Source organism: Chamaea fasciata, unplaced genomic scaffold (assembly GCF_029207755.1).
Source record: "Chamaea fasciata isolate MVZ Bird 193981 ecotype frontalis unplaced genomic scaffold, bChaFas1.0.hap1 SCAF_5, whole genome shotgun sequence".
Lineage (NCBI taxonomy): Eukaryota > Metazoa > Chordata > Aves > Passeriformes > Sylviidae > Chamaea > Chamaea fasciata.
Window position 1 is genome coordinate 67,504,519 of NW_027094090.1, and position 21,165 is coordinate 67,525,683.

General features: G+C 53.9%; 2 protein-coding genes and 1 long non-coding RNA gene across 4 annotated transcripts; 1 reads left to right on the plus strand and 2 right to left on the minus strand.

The window, feature by feature from the left end:
- Positions 1-3: 3 nt before the first annotated feature.
- Positions 4-4,852, minus strand: TMEM121B (transmembrane protein 121B). The gene has a single exon (XM_066184696.1). The coding sequence runs from the start codon at positions 4,850-4,852 to the stop codon at positions 3,302-3,304; it is 1,551 nt and encodes a 516-aa protein (XP_066040793.1). The 3' UTR covers positions 4-3,301.
- Positions 4,853-8,093: 3,241 nt separating this feature from the next.
- On the plus strand, positions 8,094-20,084 carry LOC136289951 (uncharacterized). Of its 2 annotated transcripts, XR_010720904.1 has the most exons (5): positions 8,094-8,234; positions 17,200-17,491; positions 17,648-17,779; positions 19,394-19,504; positions 19,762-20,084. It is a non-coding gene; the product is annotated as an uncharacterized lncRNA (long non-coding RNA). The 2 variants fall into 2 exon arrangements; XR_010720903.1 differs by lacking the exon at positions 8,094-8,234 and having other exon boundaries at positions 16,973-17,491.
- HDHD5 (haloacid dehalogenase like hydrolase domain containing 5) lies at positions 10,780-18,244 on the minus strand. Its single transcript, XM_066184288.1, has 8 exons — positions 18,159-18,244; positions 17,874-18,074; positions 17,628-17,740; positions 16,886-16,979; positions 16,412-16,445; positions 15,876-16,050; positions 15,393-15,581; positions 10,780-14,872 (listed from the first exon to the last, which is right to left on the minus strand). Exons 1-8 carry the CDS (start codon positions 18,237-18,239, stop codon positions 14,503-14,505), a joined length of 1,257 nt encoding a protein of 418 aa, XP_066040385.1. The 5' UTR covers positions 18,240-18,244; the 3' UTR covers positions 10,780-14,502.
- Positions 20,085-21,165: the final 1,081 nt, after the last annotated feature.

A 21,165-nucleotide genomic window follows, 5' to 3' on the forward strand; every position in this document is an offset into this window, starting at 1 on the left:
AAATCAGTCACAAGTTTCTAATTTTATTTTAACAATCTTGCTTTTTAAAAAATACAGGTTCTGATTAATGCCAGGGGGATGCCAAGTGTCCGTCAGCCACAGGCCTTATCTCTCACTTCCATTTCCCCTCCTGGGAGTAGTCATCTCTTTTGTCAGGATAGCAAACAAAGAGCAATAAAATGCTAAATGGCTGAGTTGTGTAACAGAATCCCAAGGGACCTGTGTCTTAGTATGGCACAAATTCGTTCAGCGAAGTGTTACTGACCTGGACCAGTAATTTAATGTTGGCACGTTGTACAGGAGTTGTGCAAGGTGCAAAGGGAGAGGTATTGTTTGCACTTTTATGGCACCACCGTCTCTTTCCTGCAAACAGAAAGGTTTCAGTGGAAGCAAGAGCTCAGTTACCAAAGAGGAGGGCATTCGAAAGGAGGAGCAGGTTTATAAACAAGACATTGAAGATCTTTAAATGTTGTTTTTTTTTTCATGGTAAGTAATTGCAGGAGCAGCAGAGCTGCCCTTTTAGTTGCGAGGGGGCTTCTGTAGAGCCAACTACAAGAGCTTCACACATTTCCTAACCACCTAGAAACCATGGCACCACAAAGAACAACTTTTTCTACCGAGGAATCCTATGCAACACAGGTGTCATTTTTTTTGCAGGGTCATCTTGTCCCAGGCAACCTTTTCAGCCACGGAAAAAATGGGAACTGTGAGTTCACCACCAATGAGTTAAATATGCCATGGCCAGATAAAATTCAAATACGCCATTTTTCTCAAGAACATCCTGAGTGGAAAAAGGCACTCACTGTGGAAACAGCAACTTTGTTGTGGGCTATGGAGGGGTACTGAAGTAAGACTTGTTAATAATTGTGCTGTGATTCTTTTGATGTCTCAGCTATGCTCACGCTTCAGTGTGTTAGGGATTAGCACTCTGGTGCCATTGGGGACTTGGCCATAGGAGCAGCCAAACGTAGTTGGTGATGAAAAGCTTTTTTTTTTTTTTTTCCCCTTCAGCTGGTTTTTGGCAAAGTTGGTTGGTTGGGGATTTTTTTTTTTTTCTTTTTTTCTTCAGCTGTTTGACTGAAGAATGCAGTAGTCCTAGGTTCAGGTATCACCTTATTCTCTCTTGAATAATCATTTCTGAGCTTCTACTACCTATTTAATGCTGAAAAAGGAAGGTGCAAGGAAACAAATATCTGCACAAGCATGATGTACTTGTAATTACACCTCCTTTGGCCAGGAACTTAGCATCCCCTCGACACATTTCACATCACATAGGAAAAGTTCACAGTACCAAGTTTTACAATCACAGTCACTCACAGCACCAAGATTGTCCAGACAAGAAGAAGAAGAAGAAGAAGTTACCGAAGAGAAAGGCCACTGGCCAAAATTCACACAAGTGCCCGTGTGAGGGCTCAGGTTAAAAATAAAGCACTGGTGGGAAAGTTAAGCCTAGCTTTTGCCAACTCTCCCTTTGGCGTGAGGAGAGTCACCCATCCTAGCTGCACTTCTGAACAGAACAGCACTATTTGACCCAGCTTTTCTAGAGGCTTTTCCAGCCCCTCAAAACCCATCAGCCACCAAGAGCTGGGGGGAGGAGAGCCCCACGGCAGCCCCACTTCTGCTGCTGGGAGCTGGAAGTTACCAGACTGTAAACATTTTGTTGGAGCAGTCCACCGGAGCAGGCAGCTGATCCCACTCTGTGAAAAGGAAGGTGGGACAGAGGCCCTGAAGCCCAAGCCCTGAAGGAAAGGATGAATGAGTGTGCGGAAGAAGTCTGGGCTGCACCTGCAGTCCTGCTCTCTTGGGTAGCAGTTGGTTGTGCTTTATTTCCCCTTCCCATCAGGACAGCTTGAAAAAGGAAAAAAAAATAAAAATAAAAGTTGCAACAGGAAACTGTTGGTTTTTTTTCACAATTATTGCAGCCTTGCCCAGATAACAAAATATAAGCCTGGGAGGGGCAAAGTCCTTCCTCAGAACGTGGCCTGTGTGCTCCTGCTTCCATGGGGCTGGCTTCAGGAGCAGCAGCAGCCAGGCAGCAGGGCAGGCCTTAACCCCACCCCACATTCATGGAGCTTAAAACCAAAGAAAACCGTGTTCCTATGAGAGGTTACTGACAATTCCCCCCCCACCCAACCCTAAACCACATGCACACAGAGGACAGGATGCTGATACGTGGGCTTTCACCAAAGCTGGAGAGCCCCTGTGCCTCGAGGGCTCCTGCAGCACTTTGCTTTCTGTGCAGAAAAACGAGGTTCAGTGAGCATGGAGCCCGCCTGAGCAACGCCAGCGTCCTCTGCTCTGCTCTGCTCTCGGAGAGGGGCCACTTGGCAGGCTCAGCCCCATCTCTGCTCCCTCAAGCAGGCATGGAAGGGGGCTGGAGGGAATTTTCCAGCCTTTTGTGGCTGTGTAAAGGAAGACCCTACGCTCCGTGGAAAAGAAAACCAACGCTGATCCCGTAAACATGCATATTCACAGAGAAATGAGAGCCCCAGCAGCTGGGGCTGCCAGCAGGAGCCTGCTGTAAACCCTGTTCTCACCACAAATAAATGTCTTGGTGGTTATGAAATGGGGCCTAAGCCCTGGTTTATGTCCATGCTGGATTGGTTTCGTTAGTTTGTTGTTTTTTTAGCACGTGAAGTCAATGTAAGATGCAAAAGGTTGAAGCACAGAGGTAGACATTTTGGCGAGGAGAAGGTGGCTCGTGGGCTTGAAGTGACCGAGTGGCCAGCGTGCTTCCAGAGGTTCCTCAGCTGGTACACAGAGCCCTGGGAAACACGGGCAGCAGCTTTGCAACGCCCAGGGAAACCGAGGCGAGCTTCCCTCTGTCCTTCCCGTACCTGGAGGCAACGTCTGCTGGTCAGGCCCCTCTTGCATCTCATTATTGTGGTCGGCAGGAGTTCTTAAAAGGAGGGGACAAAAATGCGCCGGTCCCTGTGTAGGACGAAAAGGGGAAACCGCGCCTTTATGGTTACAAAGCGACACAATGTCCTGGGAGGGAGGGAGGGAGGGAGGGGAAGAGTGGGACACTCCAGACGGCGGAGAGGCAGAAGCGCTGGAAGAAGTCTCAGCCATGAAGGACACAGGTGCGTTTTCTGGGGGACAAGTGTCATCCGTAGGCTCCTGCAGGTAGTCGGGTTTGTGCGGAGCTTCCGCTGCTGGATCCGTCCGTGAGGAAGGGAGGAGGGGAGCGGGAGTCTGGCGGGGAAGCCCACGTCCCCTTCTTCCCCTGCTCGGCCACGGCGGAGGGAACCTGAGCAGAACGCAGAGACAGAGGCTCTGCCGGGAGCGGCCCGGGGGATGCTCATCCCTGGGCGGTGACCGCCAAGGCGTTCACGTACCCGTGGGGCCCCACGTCCACGTCGGAGAGCCCGTGGGCCAGCGGGGCGGCGGCGGGGGCGGCGGCGGCCGGGCCGTACTTGGCGGGCGGCGGGGCGGCGGCGGGCCGGAGGAGGCAGCAGGTCTCCAGCGCCTCCAGGCCGCGGCAGGTCAGGAAGAAAAGGTTCTTGAGCATGAAGAGGGACAGCGGCTGCTGGTAGCGCAGGAGCAGCAGGCAGCGCAGCGCCAGCAGCGGCGCGTCCAGCAGCCCGGCGGGCAGCAGGAGGTGCAGGGCCAGGCGGGCGGCGCCGGGCGGGCGGGCGGCGCTCAGCTCGTACAGCCACAGCACGGGCGAGGCCAGGCAGAGGAAATAGACGGCGATGAGCAGGTAGCGCAGCGGCGCGGGCAGCGGCGCCGGCCGCCCGGGCTGCAGCACCAGCTCCAGCAGGGAGAAGCTGTCGAGCAGGTCGAGGCAGGTGGCGAGGAAGGCGGCGGCGGCGCGGTGCTGCGGCGGCGGCTGCGGCGGTAGGAGCAGCTGCCCGGCGCCCTCGGTGCCGATGGCCCGCAGCAGGCAGTACAGCAGCGGCGCCGACAGCGCCAGGGTGATGCGGAAGCCGGTGGTGCCCAGCGGCAGGCGCAGCTCGATCAGCTCCAGGATGGAGGTGCCCAGGATCAGCGCCGCCTTGGGCGTGAAGGCGATGGAGTAGATGAGCCAGGCCAGGTGCGCGTAGGCGAAGTCGCCGCCGCGGGGTGGGACCCCGGCCCCTCGGCCCCCGGCCCCGCGGCCGCCGGGGGGGCCGTGCAGCAGCAGCGGGTGCGGCGGCGGCGGCCCGGGGGGCGGCGGGGGCCGCTCCCGGCGGCGAGCCCGGCTGTTGCGGCAGAAGAAGATGCCCCAGCCGGCCGCCAGCACCAGGTCGGTGGCGATCCAGCTGCACCAGTACAGGTCGGTGACGGCGATCAGGTAGAGGTCCAGCAGCGCGCCCTGCCCCAGCAGCAGCACCAGGGACAGCGCCTGGAAGCCCCAGCGCCGCCCGCCCGCCGCCCCGCCGGGCCCCAGCAGCGCCCCCGCCGCCGCCCCGCCGCCCCCCGCCCCGCCGCCCGCCGCCGCCGCCCCGTACAGCTCCGCCGCCGTCATGCTGCGGCCCGGGCTCCCCCCGCCGCCGCCGCCGCCGCCGCCGCCGCCGCCGCCGCTGCTGCTGCTGCTGCTGGGGAGCGGCGAGGCGGCGGCGGGCAGCGGGGTGGCGGGCGGCGGCACCAGGGGCTTGCTGATGCTGCTGCTGTCCTCCTCCTCCTCTTCCTCCTCCTCCTCCTCCTCTTCCTCGGCGCTGCTGCGGGGGCTGAGAGGGCGGCGGGCCCGCGCCGAGCCCGAGCTGGACCCCGAGCCCCGCCGGCTGCCGCCGCTGCTGGAGCCCCCCGGGAAGAGGGGCTGCCGGTCGGCGGCGTGCGGCGGCAGCGGCGGCGGCGGCGGCGGCGGCGGCGGCTGGAAGGAGCCCGAGGAGGAGGAGACCGAGCGCTGGTTGGAGGCAGCGCGGTGCATGGTCCTCCCCGGCCCCCCGAGCCGGCGCGCCGGGCCCGACGGCCGAGCCGCGGCCCCCGGCCCGCCCCCGGCCCGCCCCCCGCGCCGCCGCACCGGCCCCGGGCCCGGCGGCAGCGGTGCGGAGAGCCCGAGCGGCGGCAGCCGGCGGGGGAGCCCGGGGGCGGCGCCCAGCAGCAGCTGCCGGAGCCGGGGCGGGCGGCTGGCGGCGGTGGGTGGGTGGGATGGGGATGGGGGAGAGGCTGCGCGGCCGGGGGAGGGGAGGAGGGGGCGAGAGGAGGAAGGGGAGGAAGGCTCCCCCCGCCTTGTCCCCCCGGGGATGCTCCCCTTCCTGCCTCCTGCCCCGCGGGACCCCCGCCGATGGGGCGAGCCCCGAATGGACGTGCCAGAGCACCCCGTAACACCGGACGAGCTTCAGCCTCCCCTGGTCTCTCCAGGCTGGCCGAGACAAAGAGCAGTTGGCCTGGCACAGAGCCTACAGTGAAACACTCATTTGTGGCTCGTCTGTGCTGCTGGACATTCATCTGCCCCGACATTTGGTCTGGCGCGTTTGTTCATCAAAGTAAATGTCTTTTATGCCACCAATTTTATGAGCTGAGCCAATCCACATGCCGAGGGCCCTGCCCAGCCTGCCATGACGGGACAGAGCCTTTAAATTAATGTGAATAGCTGTAGAGTTCTTATTTCTACTGAAGGCAACAGTGGGGACCTTTATTGACCCACTACTAATGGCCTCAAATTGAGCTTAATAGCTGCCTGGGTCTGTTCATCACCAGCACTAATGGCTTGGCACATCACGTTCCAAAGCGTCTTGGTGCTCAGCATCACCAGCTCCTCATCTGTACCTGTGCCCACCAGCCATGAGGCAGGTGCTGCCTGACAGTGATGTGAAGCACATCAAATAAACTGTCCCCGCGAATGTCTGTATTAACAACGCTTCGAGATAAAGATCCAAAATAGCTTCGTGTTTTGAGCGTGTTGCCAAACCAACATGTGGCACTGAGCGAATGCTGCTTATGGGAGAGGACAAAGCAAATGGGATAGGGCATCCAGGACAGCAGTGACAACCATCTAACGCATGTTGAGGAGCCCTGCTCCAGTCAGTGTCCCTGCCTGCTCTTGGCAGCAAAGAGAAATCAGTCTGGGCTACGAGGAGAATTCATGTTTAAACTTGAAGCAAAGAGATGGCTGAGTAGGAGGAAGGGAGAACTTAGGGTGCATTGACACAAAGATTTCTTTGGGCACGCAGCAACAAGCAGGAGGAAGGCAGGGGATGAGGAAGAGTCACAGCAAAAGCATTGCTGTCCTTGAAGGCTGGAGCGAGGGGCCACAGATAAATTAGTTTTCTAAAATCATGGTCAGAACAGGGGGGAAAAGAGAAGGTAACTATGCAAGCTTTAATCTGGTTATTTGGGCAGCCCAGGACTGAAAAGGTACCACATCTAGGAACAGCAACAAGCAGCTGTTCCCGTGGTCCCCCACTTCCCTGCTTCTAAGTCCATGCTGCTGCATCCCTGCTGCCATACCCTGCTTGGCTGGGCTGCAGCTCAGAGAAATGGCTGTGGCCATTTCTTTTCCAGCAGGTGACTGTGTGATGCCCTGAGGATGAAGATCTCTCAGAGCAAGAGCCTTGTACAGCACTGCCTGCATTCAGCCCAGGCTGCTCATGGGCCTCTGCCAAGGTGCTTGGCCCAGGCAACACACTGATGCCTTTTCAGCTTTTATGTATTTCATGTTCTGTGCTGCCCAGGGGTGCAGCTCTGAGCTCACAGTCAGTGTCACTCAGCTCTGCACACAGCAGGGACACAAAACAAATCCTTCTCCTGCTGCACACCAAGGACAACTCTCAGCCCCAAAAGCACAAACAAGGGTGGGCTGGAGGGAGGGACAAGAAGGATGGGACCTCACAGCCTGGAGCTGGAACTGGATAATTAAACCCCAAGATGCAAATGGACCAAAACTTATGAAAATGTAATACTTTGTGACCAGTCAGCCACTTTGTGACCATTTTGGGTCCACCCTGGTCAGGCTACAGGTGTGACAAGATGAAGGACTTTGGCCATTGTCTGTGTCCTTCTTCTTCACCCTCTTCTTCCTTCTTCTTCACGAGTTTGGGTGGTTTTCTGTCATTGGTTGATGGAGTCTGCATTGCAGATTTCAAGTGGTTCGTTATTGGGTTGAAAGTGAAAATAATTTAGGTGGCATTTCATAATTGGGCGAATTGTCCTTGAAAAGACCTTGTAGAGAGTGACCCACCTCCCTTCCTGGCCAGATGCTTTCCTGTCATGTTGGCTTTGCTCTCCAGCCTTTAGGGCTTTGTGGATTGTCAGGGATGAGAGCCTGGGCTCTGCTGGGCAAGGTTTTCCCTCTTTGACCAACTTTGCTGCCAAAGAAAAATCCAAGCAATTGTTTAGACAACAATTTTTGTACAACCCCACAAACTCCACACTGAAGGCTCTGTGGATGGGCTCTGTTGGACAGGGAGGCTGGAGTCCACAGCCAAGGAGGATGATTGCTCTCTGTGTTGCTCCTGGCAGGTGTTGGGAGTTGCCCAGTTCAGGACAGCTCAGAGTGGTGGGAATGACACCAGCTGTGCCTCCCGATTCGGTTTCCACAGAAAGGCTGGGTTGGATGGCAGTGTAAGTCTGTGTGGGAGAGGGTAAAACCACATCCTTCTGGTCTGGATCCTGGCTTTTATCCCAGGTGGGTGGGCACCTTCACCTGAGGGGTAAGCCAATGCTCGTGTCACTGGCATGATTCATGGATGGTCAGCCCTCAGCATTAGCTAAACTGATCTTGGTCTCGCCACATTGTGCTGCAAGGGGAGTTCTCCACTTCTACAAGAGGATGTGGAGGGAAAGCCAAGCATCCACCTCATGCAGAGAGGGCTGGTCCTGCCCTAGCTGGGCGGCAGACAGTGACAGCTTTGCCTCCTTGGCTGTCGTGCTCTGGATCTCCTGAGCAGAGCAATTCCCTCTGTGCCATAGGCTGGACATGCTCCTTTAGCTGCCCTGGCAGCCTCCCACAGGCTCTCACAGCTCTGCTTTTTTGATCCAGGCACTCGTTCCACAAAGCTTTGGGAGGCTGGCTGGTGTCCCACCTGCTGGGTAAAAGGAATTGGGTGGGGGTCCCTGGGCTTTGGGAGGGCTCCACACACCACCCACAGCTGGTGTGCAGCCCTGGGAAATGGGCTCTGACCCTGCCACAGGTGATGTGGGGAGCTGGGAGCAGGGAATTGAGGAATTGAGGCAGCTGGGAGTTGGCTGGGTGCTCAGGTGGGCTGCTGGGCTCAGGCTGTGTGAGCAGGGCAAGAGCAGGCTGGTGGAAGTGGTTCTCCAGACACCTCAGGATACCTGCTGGGGCTGTGAAGATTCCTGTATCCCAGGTAAGCAGGTGGGAACAGGGAGGACCTGTGGTTGCAAGGCAAGGGGAGCTGTGATAGGGAAGGGGGGAACACCAGGGAGGAGGGTGGAAGCTCAAGGGCTTCCTTGGGCTGGGCATGGGCTCCAGCAATGCAAACACAACCCAGACAAAGAGGTGAGGATTAGAAAGGAGCTGATTTGTAGGAAAGGAAGCAGAAATTGTTCCTCTGCTTCAAAATAGGAATGAGGGGAGAAACGACTTCTACTTGAGAATTCACTGAAGAGCTTTTTGCAGCACACTGTAGGACGAGATATGACAAGCTGATGCTTCCCATGTGATCCAGTTATTTAATGCACTGTGCAGTCCTTGGATGTGTTAGTGCTTAACCATTCCTGTTAAAACATTAAAAAGCTCAACCATAAATAGCTTCTACTCTTCAGCAGCTCCCAAGCTATGTTTTTGGCTTTTATTTTTTATGTATTGATGTGTATGCCTAGAGATGTGTGTGTGTATACATGCATTTAAAGGCAAACAGCAGACAAGAGAGTTTTGTGCAGCAGTCATCCCCAGTATCTAAAATGCTCCCATTTTTAGTTTACCCTACAAGTAGAAAGAAGTGTGCCCTCAAAAATACCCCCTGCTGGGGGAAGGCAAAACTTTCTCGAGGGCTGAACTTGGGAGGAAAAAAAAAAATTATTCCATTTCTTGGGGGGGGGGGGGGGGAAAATGGAGGCAGAGATATGCCTGAAAGAAAGACCAGAAACTAGATACCTAATTATACCCTGCAGTAAGCTGTCAGAAACTGGCAGCAGTGGGAGGGAAGGAGGCAAAGCTGATCTCAGGGAGTTGGAGCATAATCTGCTCCAACCATACTTAAAATGCCTTTTGTGTGGGAAAGGAAGCTTCTGGGATTCTCTGACACACTCTTTGTGCTGCACTTATCTAACCCGTTCAAATGGTCAGGGCTGAAGTTGCAGGTAAGTGTTTAAAAAAAAAAAAACACCAACAAAGTTTTCACCTGGCCAGTGCCAAAATTCAGCGATGCCTTGGCTTCTGAGCAGTCTTTGTAAACTAAACTGCTGATCCTGTGTCATGGTTCAGGGAATGCAGATCCTTTTCAAAAGGATACACAAGTGTTAAACAGTCTATTGCTTGTAATTACATTTCGGTTCAAAGAGCTTTCAATACCAGCAGGAAATGCCAAGGCATTTATTTTCGTGCTTGTGGCAGGGCAGGGGCTCGGAGAGTGGATTTGGAGTTTGCTTTTGGTATTTTGGAGTTACTCAGTCTTAGCACAGAGCATCTATTGATCTGACCTTGAGGAGAAAGTTCTTCATAGTTTAAATGACTGAAAAGTAACTTTATTACAGTGAATTTAAGTGTTTTCTTGCTGGAGGTTTGGTTCCTAGAGAACATGTAGCTGCCTTGCTGCTGTGGGGTTTTAAACTGTTGCAGACTGGATCTGTGGAGGTCTGTAAGTGCACAGTGCTCATCAAATTGACTGTGGCAGTAAAAAAAAAATCACCGTAAAGATTTGTGCTTTTATGATTGGGGTTAGGAAGGCCTGGTAATGGAAGGGTTTGGGCAGGCCCCTAAAGGTACCAGGGTGAGCAGGGACCAAGCCCTTGCCAAGGGTTATTTTTTAGGGCAGTAATTCTCACAGCATTCCCCCGGGAGCAAACCCCTCCAGGGCTCTCAGTCCTTTTGTTCAAGTTGGCTCTGCTCCAGTGTTTCACAACACCAGCGTTTAACTCTGCACCCTAGGCTGGGCAAGGATTTCCATGGGACTCTAACTTCCAGCTCAGGCTGTCCTACAAGTGACAATTTTAACCCTAGGCTGCCCTGGTGGTCTGACAATAAATTAAAAGCATTTAAAATTGAAAGAGTGCACCTGGGAGTCTCAGGTTGTTGATCTCTCCCTGCTTAACTCAACCTTGATTAGCCCCATCTTGGGTGAGTGCTCCAACTACCAGAGCACTGGATAAAAGGAGGAGGTTGATTAACACTTTTTATCATTATTTATTAGAGGTCAGGGCCGGAGGTCACTTCTCCAGGATGTAGAATATAACTCAATTGCTCTCTCTGCTGAGAATGGGAATCCTTGTCTGTCCCTCCAAAAATTCTTTGCTGATTGTTGCTTTCAACATTAAGTTTTCGGGACTCTGCATCACACTTGTTTTGCTGTCTAATCTGCCTCCTGTGAGCTGTGTAGGTGGGAAACTTTCAGATAAAATATAAGAACAATGAAAGTGAATGGGCTGTTTTTAGATTATTAAAGATGATGGTTTCACCTAGCAAGATCTTTAATTTTCTGTTGAAATCAGGGGAAGCTTTTGGTTCTAATCTGAAAGTTTGCCAGTTAATTGCTGAAGGGGTATCTTTCAGGGTGGTTCCCTCAAGAAAACATGATAATAGCTTGAAGAACAGGGAAAAAAAAAAGAAAAATCAGACGGAACTTGCCCTAATAATCTTCTAGGGCAAAGATGTGAAAGAGAGCAGGATTATACCCATTAAATGTCCACACAGGAAGTTAAAATTTCTTTCAAAGAAAACATGACTTTATTATTTTACATTTATGCTTGAACAAAGCAGCAACTCCGCATTGAAATCAATCGGAAATCTAAAATAATCACAGTTGATGATTTCTCTGAATGATATATAATCACTCTTCTACAGTGCACATGACATAATCTTGAAACATTATCATTTACTGGAGGGAGAAAGACATGGCAGGGTTAGGATGGGAAGGAAGGGGACAGTAGTGTTACCTGGTGCCCTGAATGCCAGGTTAGTAGTTGCATGTGTCCTGTGGAATTAAGGAATTGACTTCTCTGGCCGCCACGTTTATTGCACGCCATAAAAGCCCTTTGCTTCAGATCCAAACCAAGCTCTAGCCCTCGGCTCCTTCCTGCTGTTCTCAGTTGCAAGCTCCCTTCTGGCTTGACTAAAACCTGCTCATCTTTGGAAGATGGAGTTGTTAGGATCAGGTCTTTGCCCTGTTTGTTGTGCACCATGTAAATATTAAGTGAAGTCCCCTCTCCCGGCTGGTCCCACAAATCTGCACAGAAGGATGACTGCTCCAAAGGACAGGAATACTGCTTCAGAGACACCACTTCTGAGCAATGCATGAGACACAGGAAGAGTTTCATTCCAGCCACGCTGGATGCCAGTTCCAGGAAGCAGCAGTTCCAAGGAAAAAGGATTTCACTGAATTCTGGCAATAACAGATGCCCATAAATGAACTGGAGGTAAGCTACAAGCCTGTGCAGCACTCCTCATGGAACAGAGGAGACCTGCCAAGCAATTTCATTAACAGAAACCTTTCAGGATCAAGCCAGTGTCCAAGAGCAGCTGGAGAAGCCAGATTTCCTACTCCATCCAGTGGGTCCATGCAATTCCCAGGCAGGGGCTTGGGCAAAGTGCAGTTTCAAAGGAGCTGAGAAGGAGAAGAGGGGAAAGGTCTTTGAGTTGCTCAGACCAAGGGCAGCCCATCTGGCTAATTAGTGCAGAGAGCAAGAAAGCAGAGGATTTTTTTAATGCAACCTTACGTGATATGAATTAGGGAAAGGGTACAAGATATTTCTAGATTCCTTCTCCTCCCTTCTGTTCAATTTCAACTCGCAAGCAAAGCAATTTATTTTTTTTTTTTAATTCCTTATCACTGAAGTTCCTCCTACGCGTTCTTAAGGCTCACAGAACACTGGTGGGGGAAAAAAAAAAACCAAAAAAAACCAACAAACCCTAATCCAGAGCTAAAAGCAGATTTGGCATCTGAAGCAGATTCACATCAGTCAGCTCACCTCCGCTGTAATTCCAAAGATGGAGATGCCTGGCTCCCTCCCTGTGCAAATGCAAACCTCTTCCTTCCTTGGAAGAGGTGCCACAGCCCTCAGCAGCAGCTTTTCTCTCAGCAGCTGGCACCACACTTTTAACAAGAAGACAGAGCTCTGCCAAAGGCTGGCTGCAGATGGACAGACCTCAGCATTTCTGCAGTCAGCACCCACCACGCTGGTGGTGGGGCTCGTTTTTCCTGCCAGCAAAGCAGCTCCCTGAGGTCTGTGAGCACCATTCCAAGGAATCCCATCAAAGCCACCACCCAAGTCAAGTGCTGCGAGCAAAGGGAGTGTTCCTCTCTCTGCAGTGACTCTGGAGAGGTGCTGCAGCTAAAGGACCTTCCCTGTGTTGTATCCCAAGTCTTTCCCTGTGCCTGCTCTTCTGGGAACTGGAGACAAGCCCTTGTCTTGTGCAATGAGATAAAACGGTGATTTCCTTCTCTCTCCAGTGAAAGGAAAAGGATTCAGATCCGTGTTCCTCCCCTCTCAGCTGCTTTTAGAAGCAGCCAAGCAATTCTTGTCCTGATGAGACTAAGGAGAAGAACCCCAAGCAGTGGTAAGAGTGGAAGAAACCGCTTCCCACTGTGGATTTCACAGGAGGGAAACACATGCCAAGAGGTATTTGTTCTTCTCCTGTTCATGATGTAAAGGATGGAGAAACAGAGAAAGAACTCTTTTGCCTGGGTAACTGAAAGAGCACCTGGTCTGCCTCACACACAGAGCCTGGCACAACTTAAGAACAGAGCCTGTGCTGCAGTGACCTTCCTAGGAAGATCCATCAGGATTGAGGGGATGGAGAGCTGCTGGAGCAGAATTTCAGTGCACAGCGATGCTGAGATTTGAATAAAGAACTCCGACTTCTGAGCAGAACATCTTGTTTGCACCCTGAGTATGGAGCCGTGCAAAGCAGGAAGGAGGAAAGAAGAGGCAGAGCAGACCTGTTTCTGATACTTCAGTGTGGTGTGAGCTGACTGTAATTGGGAAAACCAACTCAGCTGTGCTGGCTCCGAGGCTCTTCATCACATTCACAGGCTGATTTGTGCTTCCAAAATCACAATGCTCCTCTGGAATTAAGACACTCCTTGCTAAGCCAAATCCTTCACACTGATTTCTCACGCAAACCTTGATTATCTTCTTTGGAATGTCTGTGGAGACACAAGTCTTCTCTTTCTCTGGATAACCTGAGCTAGGAGGACAGAGGCAACAGAAGGTGCATGTTTTTAGGGAAATGTTCCTGGGCAGGCAAGCCCCAGCTGCTCATTCATGTTAGAGGGATTTTACCTGCATGTTCAAGAAAGAGGAGGGACCAGAGGTCAGGCTGTACGGGGTATCCCTGAGCTGCAAACCACGTGAGGGATGAGAGGAACAAAAGAACTGGAAGACACAGACGTTTGTATTCTAAAAGATCAGGCCTGGGGATCTGGGGGCTCTGCTACCATCCTTGATGATCTTCTCTTTGAATCCTTGCATGCAAGGGAAGAGCAAAGGTGGACTCTGACTCCTTTTTTTTTGCTTGGCCCTTGTTCCAAAGAAGGGCCCCTCTTGGAAGCTGTGCCAGCTGGAGCAGGTGGATGTTCCTTACAACAGTTGGGATTAGAGAGGGTGCCAAAAGAGCCTCTCGCTGCAGCACTGAGCTCCGGGCAAGGACAACTCCGCCAATTCAAACTCCGTGGTGGTTTCCTCTGCTACTGAGAGCAGGCTGCTGGCTCCCTGGTGGGATGTGAAAAGGCAGGGGTGTTCACAGAATGCTAAACAGGGGGGAGGGAACAATATAACTTTCACCTCAGCCCCGCAGCAAGTCGCTCTGGCTACTGCAGCTTCCTTTGAGGGGCCCTGCCTCTCCACAGCTGCCAGATGACTGCAAAACAGAACTTTGTTTCAGACCGACAGCGATGCAGTGGCAAATCCCCAGGCAAAGAGAATTTGTTAAAAGTCTGTAGGCACTTATTCTTCACGAGGAGAATGTTAAGACTTAAAGCCTTCTCTTGGCAAGGGGCCACCACAGCCCAGCTCCTGGTGTGCTGGAGTCAGAGCCTGGACAAACAGCACATTGTACGAATCGATGGTGGCTCCCTGTGTGGGGAAGAGCTTCGCCCTCAAACACCTCACAAAGAGGAGGGTGGGCTCCGCTGATCTCTGCACACAAAGTGTGGACAAGAATGATCCGTGAGAGCTGAACAAAACTGGGATTGCTGGGACAAGCCTGCTCCTCGTACCCTGTTTCCATTACGGCTCAATTAGGGCTGGCAGCAATCTACACTCACAGCTCAAAGTCTGTCAGGATGGCAGAGGAGTACCAATAACACTAAGGGGCTTTTAGTGCTGCAACAGGGAGTTTTCTTCAACGTCAGCTAGATTAGAAAAATCACCCCAGGTCCCTCCCCATTCTTCCCCTCTTCTCTTTCCAGTACATAAACCCCCTTACAGCAGATCTTTAGGTACACCTGTCTTAACCCCCTAGCTCCAGTTTTCCTTTTCGAAAGCAAGCTGCACAGCATCATCCACATCCTGCACTATGTAAGAAGGCTCCAGCAGGCTGGGGTCGAAGCAGAAGTCCCGATGTCCATGGAACACTGTCTCCCCTGGCTGTGCCTCTGCTCTCTTGGGAACGTCGCCGCTGTGGCGGTAGACCCCAGTGCAGACCAGGATGGACTCACAGCTCTCCACTGAACTGTGGCAGTCATTCCTCAGCTCCAGGGAAACCTCAGCCTGGGCACTGGCTGCCTGCGGGCTCCTCTTCAGCCCAGCCTGGGCCTGGTTGTGCCGAGCTGACTTGAGGTAGTTGTTGTAGAGGTTTGCCCCGTAGACGTCAGACATAGGGTTATCCCTGGGTAAGGTCACAGTGGGAAACAGAAATGAGAAACAAGCCCGTGCATCACTCTCTGCCTCGGGGGGACTGAGATTAAGACAGCTCTGAAGGAGGAAGGGGTGTGAGATAGCTGCTAACACCAAGAGGAGCAGCTGGAGCAGGCCAGTGAGTCCTGCTCAGGACACGTGCACCTTTCAAAGGGGAGACAGCACATCCCAAGCACCCACAGCAGTTCCAGCCACTACTGGATTATATTCCCTACACTCCTGAGCTACAGTACTACATCTGGGCCTCTCAATTTTGTCTTTGAGTCACCCCACGTGCACTCTGCATCCTTCGGCCCACAGATTTGCAGTGCAGGGCACAAAAAGCTGGCAAGCCTCTGTTGCAGGATGCGAGGCTCCGGAATTTCGGTGTCAACTTTACAAACATCCAGAGGGGAAAAGAAACAAGCAAGTCAGCAGAACAACAACAACAACAAAAAGAGCAGTCAGTATACAACTCCTCAAGGAAAGCAGCAGGGAAAAAAGTCTCTTACCCAACTGCATAGAGGCGTTGGATGGGAGCCTTCCAGCCCTGCTTCTCTGCCTGCTGCTGGATCAAGAGCTGGGCAAAGCGGTAGGTCACCGGGCTGGGTTTGCCAATCAGGGCCTCATACTTCAGCTCCCTGCCTGTCACCTTCTTGTAGATGCTCTCCAGGCAGAGGAGGAAAGTGCCATGGCCAAACCTGCCCCGGAAAGGAGGTCATCAGCATCCCCAGCAACACCACTGGAGAGGCAAGCACTCCTTGGTTGTTGCCTGGTTTCGGATGTGCTGCCCACACGCAGCTCCACAGGCAGCGGTCCGGCTTGTGCTTCTCCCCCCAGGTTTTAGTCTTTTATTTCTCGTGCAGCTTTCATGTCTCCGCTGCTAATTACAAGCTCTGACAACATTCAAATGCTAAAATAACACAGTGGGGAAAGATGACCTGCAGGAGAGGAGTATGAAATAGGCTAAACCAAACACCGCGCGCGCTTTTCACCTGGGCATCTTGGCTTCAGCCATCCACAGGAGGTCCATGTTGCAGGCAAGGATAGGCAGGTGAGGGTATGGCACCTCCTGCAGCTCTGCCCCAGGGTTCCCATTGCTCAGGAGCACATCAGTGATGAGCTGCAGGCTCGTCTCCCACCTCACCGGCTCGCCAAACAGGATCACCCCTGCAAGATTTTTGGAGAGCTGCTTGGAAACTCACGGCACCCAAAAGCCACCCACTAACAAAACCCCTCCTCTGCTGGGCTGGCCTGGCAAGTTCAGCTACCAGGGGGACGTGGCTGCTGCCAGGGCTCCACTCTGCACCATGTGCACCACTGGTCCCAGATATTGGCACAAGGCACAGGGAGAAGTGGCTTTTTTATCCAGCTTTTTCCAGCAGTGAGGCTGCCTCCTGGCTGCACCCTCTGAATCTGCTGCCCATGGACAGCAGTGAGCTGTCAGCACGTCATTAGCTCCCATCCCAGCTGGCCTGCCCTGCTCTTAGTTCTGCCTGCTGCTCACATGGAAACACAGGCCACTGCTTACCTTCTATAGTGGGGAAGCCAGTGGTTGGAGGAGGCTGCCAGAAAAAAAAAAGGAAGGCTGGATTAGTAATGCAAAACCTAACTAAACAAAACTAAAAACGCCTCCTTAGAACCTGCCAAGGCAGTTCCATAATAAGGCAGGACAAAGCCACCTGGAATCTTGAAGGGATAATTTTTTTTCTTCCTCCCTCCCCCATCCCAGATGGGATTTCACAGATCTTGTACTAATGTCTCAGAGCTGGAGGTGGCAACCAAACCATGTCAGCCCTCACTGCAAGGAACAGCAATGGAAGGCAGGCACGAGAAAGGAGAGGGGAGAGTCGCTGCCCTTCCTGCAGGAGCCAGCACTGGGGAGATCAGAGGCGCTGGTTCCTCAGTGTCAGTGCCAGGCCCTTGCTAAGGCACCTCCCAGTGGCCAGCTGCCCCTTTGCTGTGCGCTGTGACCACCCCTTCTGCTGCTGCCTGAGGAAATTACCAGTTCTTTCGGCCTCCGGCTCAGGTCCACCATGTCTAACAGGGGGTATGCCTTCCTCAGGGCCTCTATGGTGACCACGTGCTTGAACCCCAGGCTAGTTCACACCATCAAGGAATGTTGTGGAGACTGGTTTGTTTGGGGGCTTTTTTTGGTTTGTTGTTTTTTTTTTTAAGTTACTTGCAGAGGCATCTGTAGGATTAAGGAATGCACGTGCTAGTGACAGAGCAGTGTGGCAGTGCACAACCTCATGGCTTGCAGGCAGACAGGGACACCTTCCACTAGACCGGACTGCTCAAAGCCCGATTGTATTTGAGTTCCCCCAGCTGCGGTCAGATTCTGGGGAAAGCCTTCCCCGTGGGACAGCTGGGAGTGATCGACCCCTAATGGGCTTTGCCACGAAAGAACGGGAGGAGCACAAGTTCATCTCTAAAGTCAGAGACACCTAAAGCTGATGGAGTCCTCGTGGTCACATCCCACCAACAGAACAGCAAGCACAGGAGAAGCCGTGAGCGTGAGAAGCCAAACACTGAAGAGGGGAAGTGACCAACTTCAACAACTGGACATCAACAGCACCTGAGCCCGTCCGTGAGGACGCTGCCCCAGAAGGTAAGCCCCATGACCTTTGTGTCCCCTTGTGCTTCAGAAGCTGAGCAAGCCAGTGCCAGGGCTAGGGCAGGAGCAGCAGCCTTTAGGCGGGATGCCGCAGCAGGACGCACAGGGCACCCCCAGGTGCAAAGGATACTTGTAGGCGTTCTCCTCCAGGGGCCCCTGCCCGGCCACCAGCATGTACCTCTGGTGGAACTGCCTGAAGAGCTGCAGGGGGCTGTGGGACAGGATCACCTGCTCCGGGGACACCTGCGGGACGGAGGAGGAGAGGCTGGCTGGGACCCGCAGGTAGGACCGCAGCCCCTTCTCGCGGCGATCGGGCGGCATCTCGGGCCGAGCCGAGGCGGGCACCCGCGGTGCTCCCGTGCCCCGTCACCGTTACCTGCAGCCCCAGGGCACGGGACAGCTCTCGGGCCTTGGCCGAGCGCAGGCAGTTCCCGGCGTTGGTCAGGAACACGACGGGCACCCGCAGCCGCCCGCCGCTGTCCGCCAGCCTCTGGAAGGCGCGGCGGGCGGCGGGCACGGGCTGGCTGCCCCGCACCAGCACGCCGTCCACATCGAACAGGAACCCGAAGGCCGGCGGCTGCAAGGCGAGCGGAGGGCACGGTCAGCCGGGAGCGTTCCCCGCCCGCCCCGCCGCCCGCCCCGCGCCCCTCCGCGCACGCACCCGGCTGCAGAGCCCGCGGGCGGGCGGCCCCGGGGCCCGCAGCAGCGCCCGGCTGGCCCGCAGCGAGCCGCGCAGCGCCATCCGCCCCTGCCGCCGCTCCGGGACTACAGCTCCCGACTGCCCCTGCGGCCCCGGGCACGGCCCGCCCCGGGACTACAGCTCCCGGCCGCCCCTGCGGCCCCGGGCACGGCCCGCCCCGGGACTACAGCTCCCGGCCGCCCCTGCGGCCCCGGGCACGGCCCGCCCCGGGACTACAGCTCCCGGCCGCCCCTGCGGCCCCGGGCACGGCCCGCCCCGGGACTGCAGCTCCCGGCCGCCGCTCCGGGACTGCAGCTCCCGGCCGCCCCTGCGGCCCCGGGCACGGCCCGCCCCGGGACTACAGCTCCCGGCCGCCGCTCCGGGACTACAGCTCCCGGCCGCCCCTGCCGCCTTGGGCACGCGGGTGTTAAAGCTGCCCTGTCGAGGGACTGCTGCTGCTCCGGGGGACAGCTCCCGGCGAGGCGCGGCTCGGGACCGGGGAGGGCGCACGGAGCATCCTGCCACCCCGCATCCTTCGACCCCCCAGCCTTTCACCCCGCGTTCTGCCACCCCGCATCCTTCGACCCCCCCAGCCTTTCACCCCGCGTCCTGCCAGCCCGCCCGCAGCGTGGTTCCCGGGAATGGTGTTGCTAGGGAAGGATGCGGGTGCTGCCCCTGGTTCGGGGGTTGCGGGTTTGGGGAGAGCTGGAGAGAGGAGCGGGTGTTGGAAGCGGGACCGGGGATGGAAAGGGGGATGCGCTGGCTGCGAGCGGCGCTGCCGTGGTAGAGGGCGGGCAAAATTCACCGGCAGGAGGGAGAGAAAGGCATTGACCCCTACAGTGCGATCACAGCGGGTTTATCCGAGCCCTTCACGAAATCAAAGAACAGGAGGAGATGGTTTGTGAGGGAAGCTTCTCCAGAGCTGTGCGGCTTCGTGCCAACACAGCCTGGCTCCAGCCTGACGTGGCCACTGCTTGCCCTGGCTGCCATCTGCATGGCGACGGATGGTGACATAGCTTGTCACCTGTGCCTGACCTGTGGTTGCTGTCTGAGCAGGGCAGGGGCTGTCCCTCGGCACCGGGAGTGCTCCGTCCTCCCTGCAAGAAGCCGAGGTGAGGAGTGAGCCCAGAAAAAGGGCAACAAAGCTGGTGAAGGGTGTGGAGCACAAGTTCTGGGGCTGGAAGAGAGACTTTATGGCTCTCTACAATCCCTGGCAGGAGGGTGCAACCAGGTGGAGGTCGGGCTCTGCTCCCAGGACAAGAGGACGTAGGCTCAAAGTGTGCCAGGTCGGACATCAGGAGGAATTTCTTCACTGGAAGTGCGGTCAGGTATTGGAAGGGGCTGCCCAGGGCGGTGGTGGAATCGCCATCCCTGGAGGTGTTAAATAAACGACTGGATGTGGCAATTAGTGTCGTGACACGGTGGTGATCAGCCGGTTTGGACTTGACCTTGCGGGTCTTTTCCAACCTTAAGAATTCTGTGAGTTGCTGCCCTGCCTTTGCTCGGCCTTTTCCATGCAAACCCTTTTTCCTACAGATAAATAAGGTTGCCTGAAACTCTGGTCACTTTTTTTACTCGTTCACAGGCTGCGACCCTCTTTCCTGCACCGTGAAACAGAAACCTCGGCCCTGAATTCAGCTGAGGCCCTTCCAAACCTGGGGAAAGTAAAAGGTTCATTTCACGTCCATGGAGATGAAACAATGTTTGTTTGCTTTCTGACTGGGCTTTGGATCTCCTGAGTCCCTCCACAGGGCAGGTTTAACACGTACGACTTTAGGCATCAATTACACAATGTGATTGTTTGTTTTTACGCTCGAATTGCCATGAACACCAACCTTAATTTGTTTTTGACCCACTTTAACACCCAGAGCCCTATTTGCACAGCTATTAAAGCACTGGCAACCCAGAGATATACTTTTGTGCAGATGGTTATTCCTCCTTAAGTACTTTTGCCTTGAGTGAATTACCTACTGGTTATTCTTTGTAATTTCCTCAATTTGCCAGGATGACATTGATTTCTCAGTGCTACAGTTTTGGTTTCTTTTTTTCTTTGTTGAGGTTAGGATTAAGACATGGGAAATGAGGCTTTTGAGTTCAGACTTGGAGGTTTATTATTTATTTCCAGGGTGTGAGCTCTAACTAGTAAGAGAAATTAGGTAAAGTGGAGTACTTTTGATTCTTTCTAAGGTTATTTAAGTGCCAGTTACCTCTTAAAAAGATGATACCTATTTATGTTTCTGATTTAATAATGACTACTTAAGGCTTGTAATGTGGACTTTTTTCACCTAATTACAGAAAACTACCTAAACTTGTAAAGAAGAAAGACTCAGGCAACGCCTAAAGCCCTCCATCTTAATCCACATGTATTAATATCTACTAAAATCTTAAAATCTAAGTTTTAATTTTTAATTTTTGTTTTAAGTTTAACACTCAGAAGTGTTTGCAGCTCGTCCTGCTCTGGCAAAATTTATGCTGGCCTTGGTGAGATTACTGAAGATATTTAGCTCCCTGGAGAACTGGGCTTCAAACCTTCTTCCACCAGCACAAGGAAGGCAGCTGGCGTGTTCCTTCTCAACTGCGTACAAACCAGAGGCCTCCAACCCTGGTTGTAGATGAAAAATAGTCAGAGAGAGAGGCAAAAGACTTTCTGAAATTAATGACAAACACAGGAGCCTTGTCTCGGGTGCTCCTCACCCGTCCACCCTCCTGGCAGAGTGAAAATGTGATTGATTTGCTGTGATTTCTGCTCAGGGTATTTGCTAACGTGGATTTATGGGCTTTTAATGACACAGTCACTTGCAAGTTAGACGGGTTGTGTTGGTTGCTGGTTTCGGTGCCTCCAGACTGAGCTGCATTCTGAGGGTCTGTCAGTCCCTTTTATTTTAAGCGCAGGGGTAATTTTGCCCCTTTCTTCCCGTTCCCAAGGCTTGCAAAAGAGCTGGGAGAGACATCCAGAGAGGATTTCATTGCTAAAAAAATTAAGTTTAGT

What these genes read in the sequence shown, in the direction of transcription:
- TMEM121B (XM_066184696.1), bottom strand. Translation starts at nt 4,852, where the DNA reads ATGCACCGCGCTGCCTCCAACCAGCGCTCGGTCTCCTCCTCCTCGGGC.
- HDHD5 (XM_066184288.1), bottom strand. Translation starts at nt 18,239, where the DNA reads ATGGCGCTGCGCGGCTCGCTGCGGGCCAGCCGGGCGCTGCTGCGGGCC. An exon ending in CTGGAGGAGAACGCCTACAA is followed by an intron (nt 16,980 to 17,627) that starts GTATCCTTTGCA and finishes GGTGTGAACTAG; the next exon opens with CCTGGGGTTCAAGCACGTGG. An exon ending in TGGCTTCCCCACTATAGAAG is followed by an intron (nt 16,051 to 16,411) that starts GTAAGCAGTGGC and finishes AAAATCTTGCAG; the next exon opens with GGGTGATCCTGTTTGGCGAG.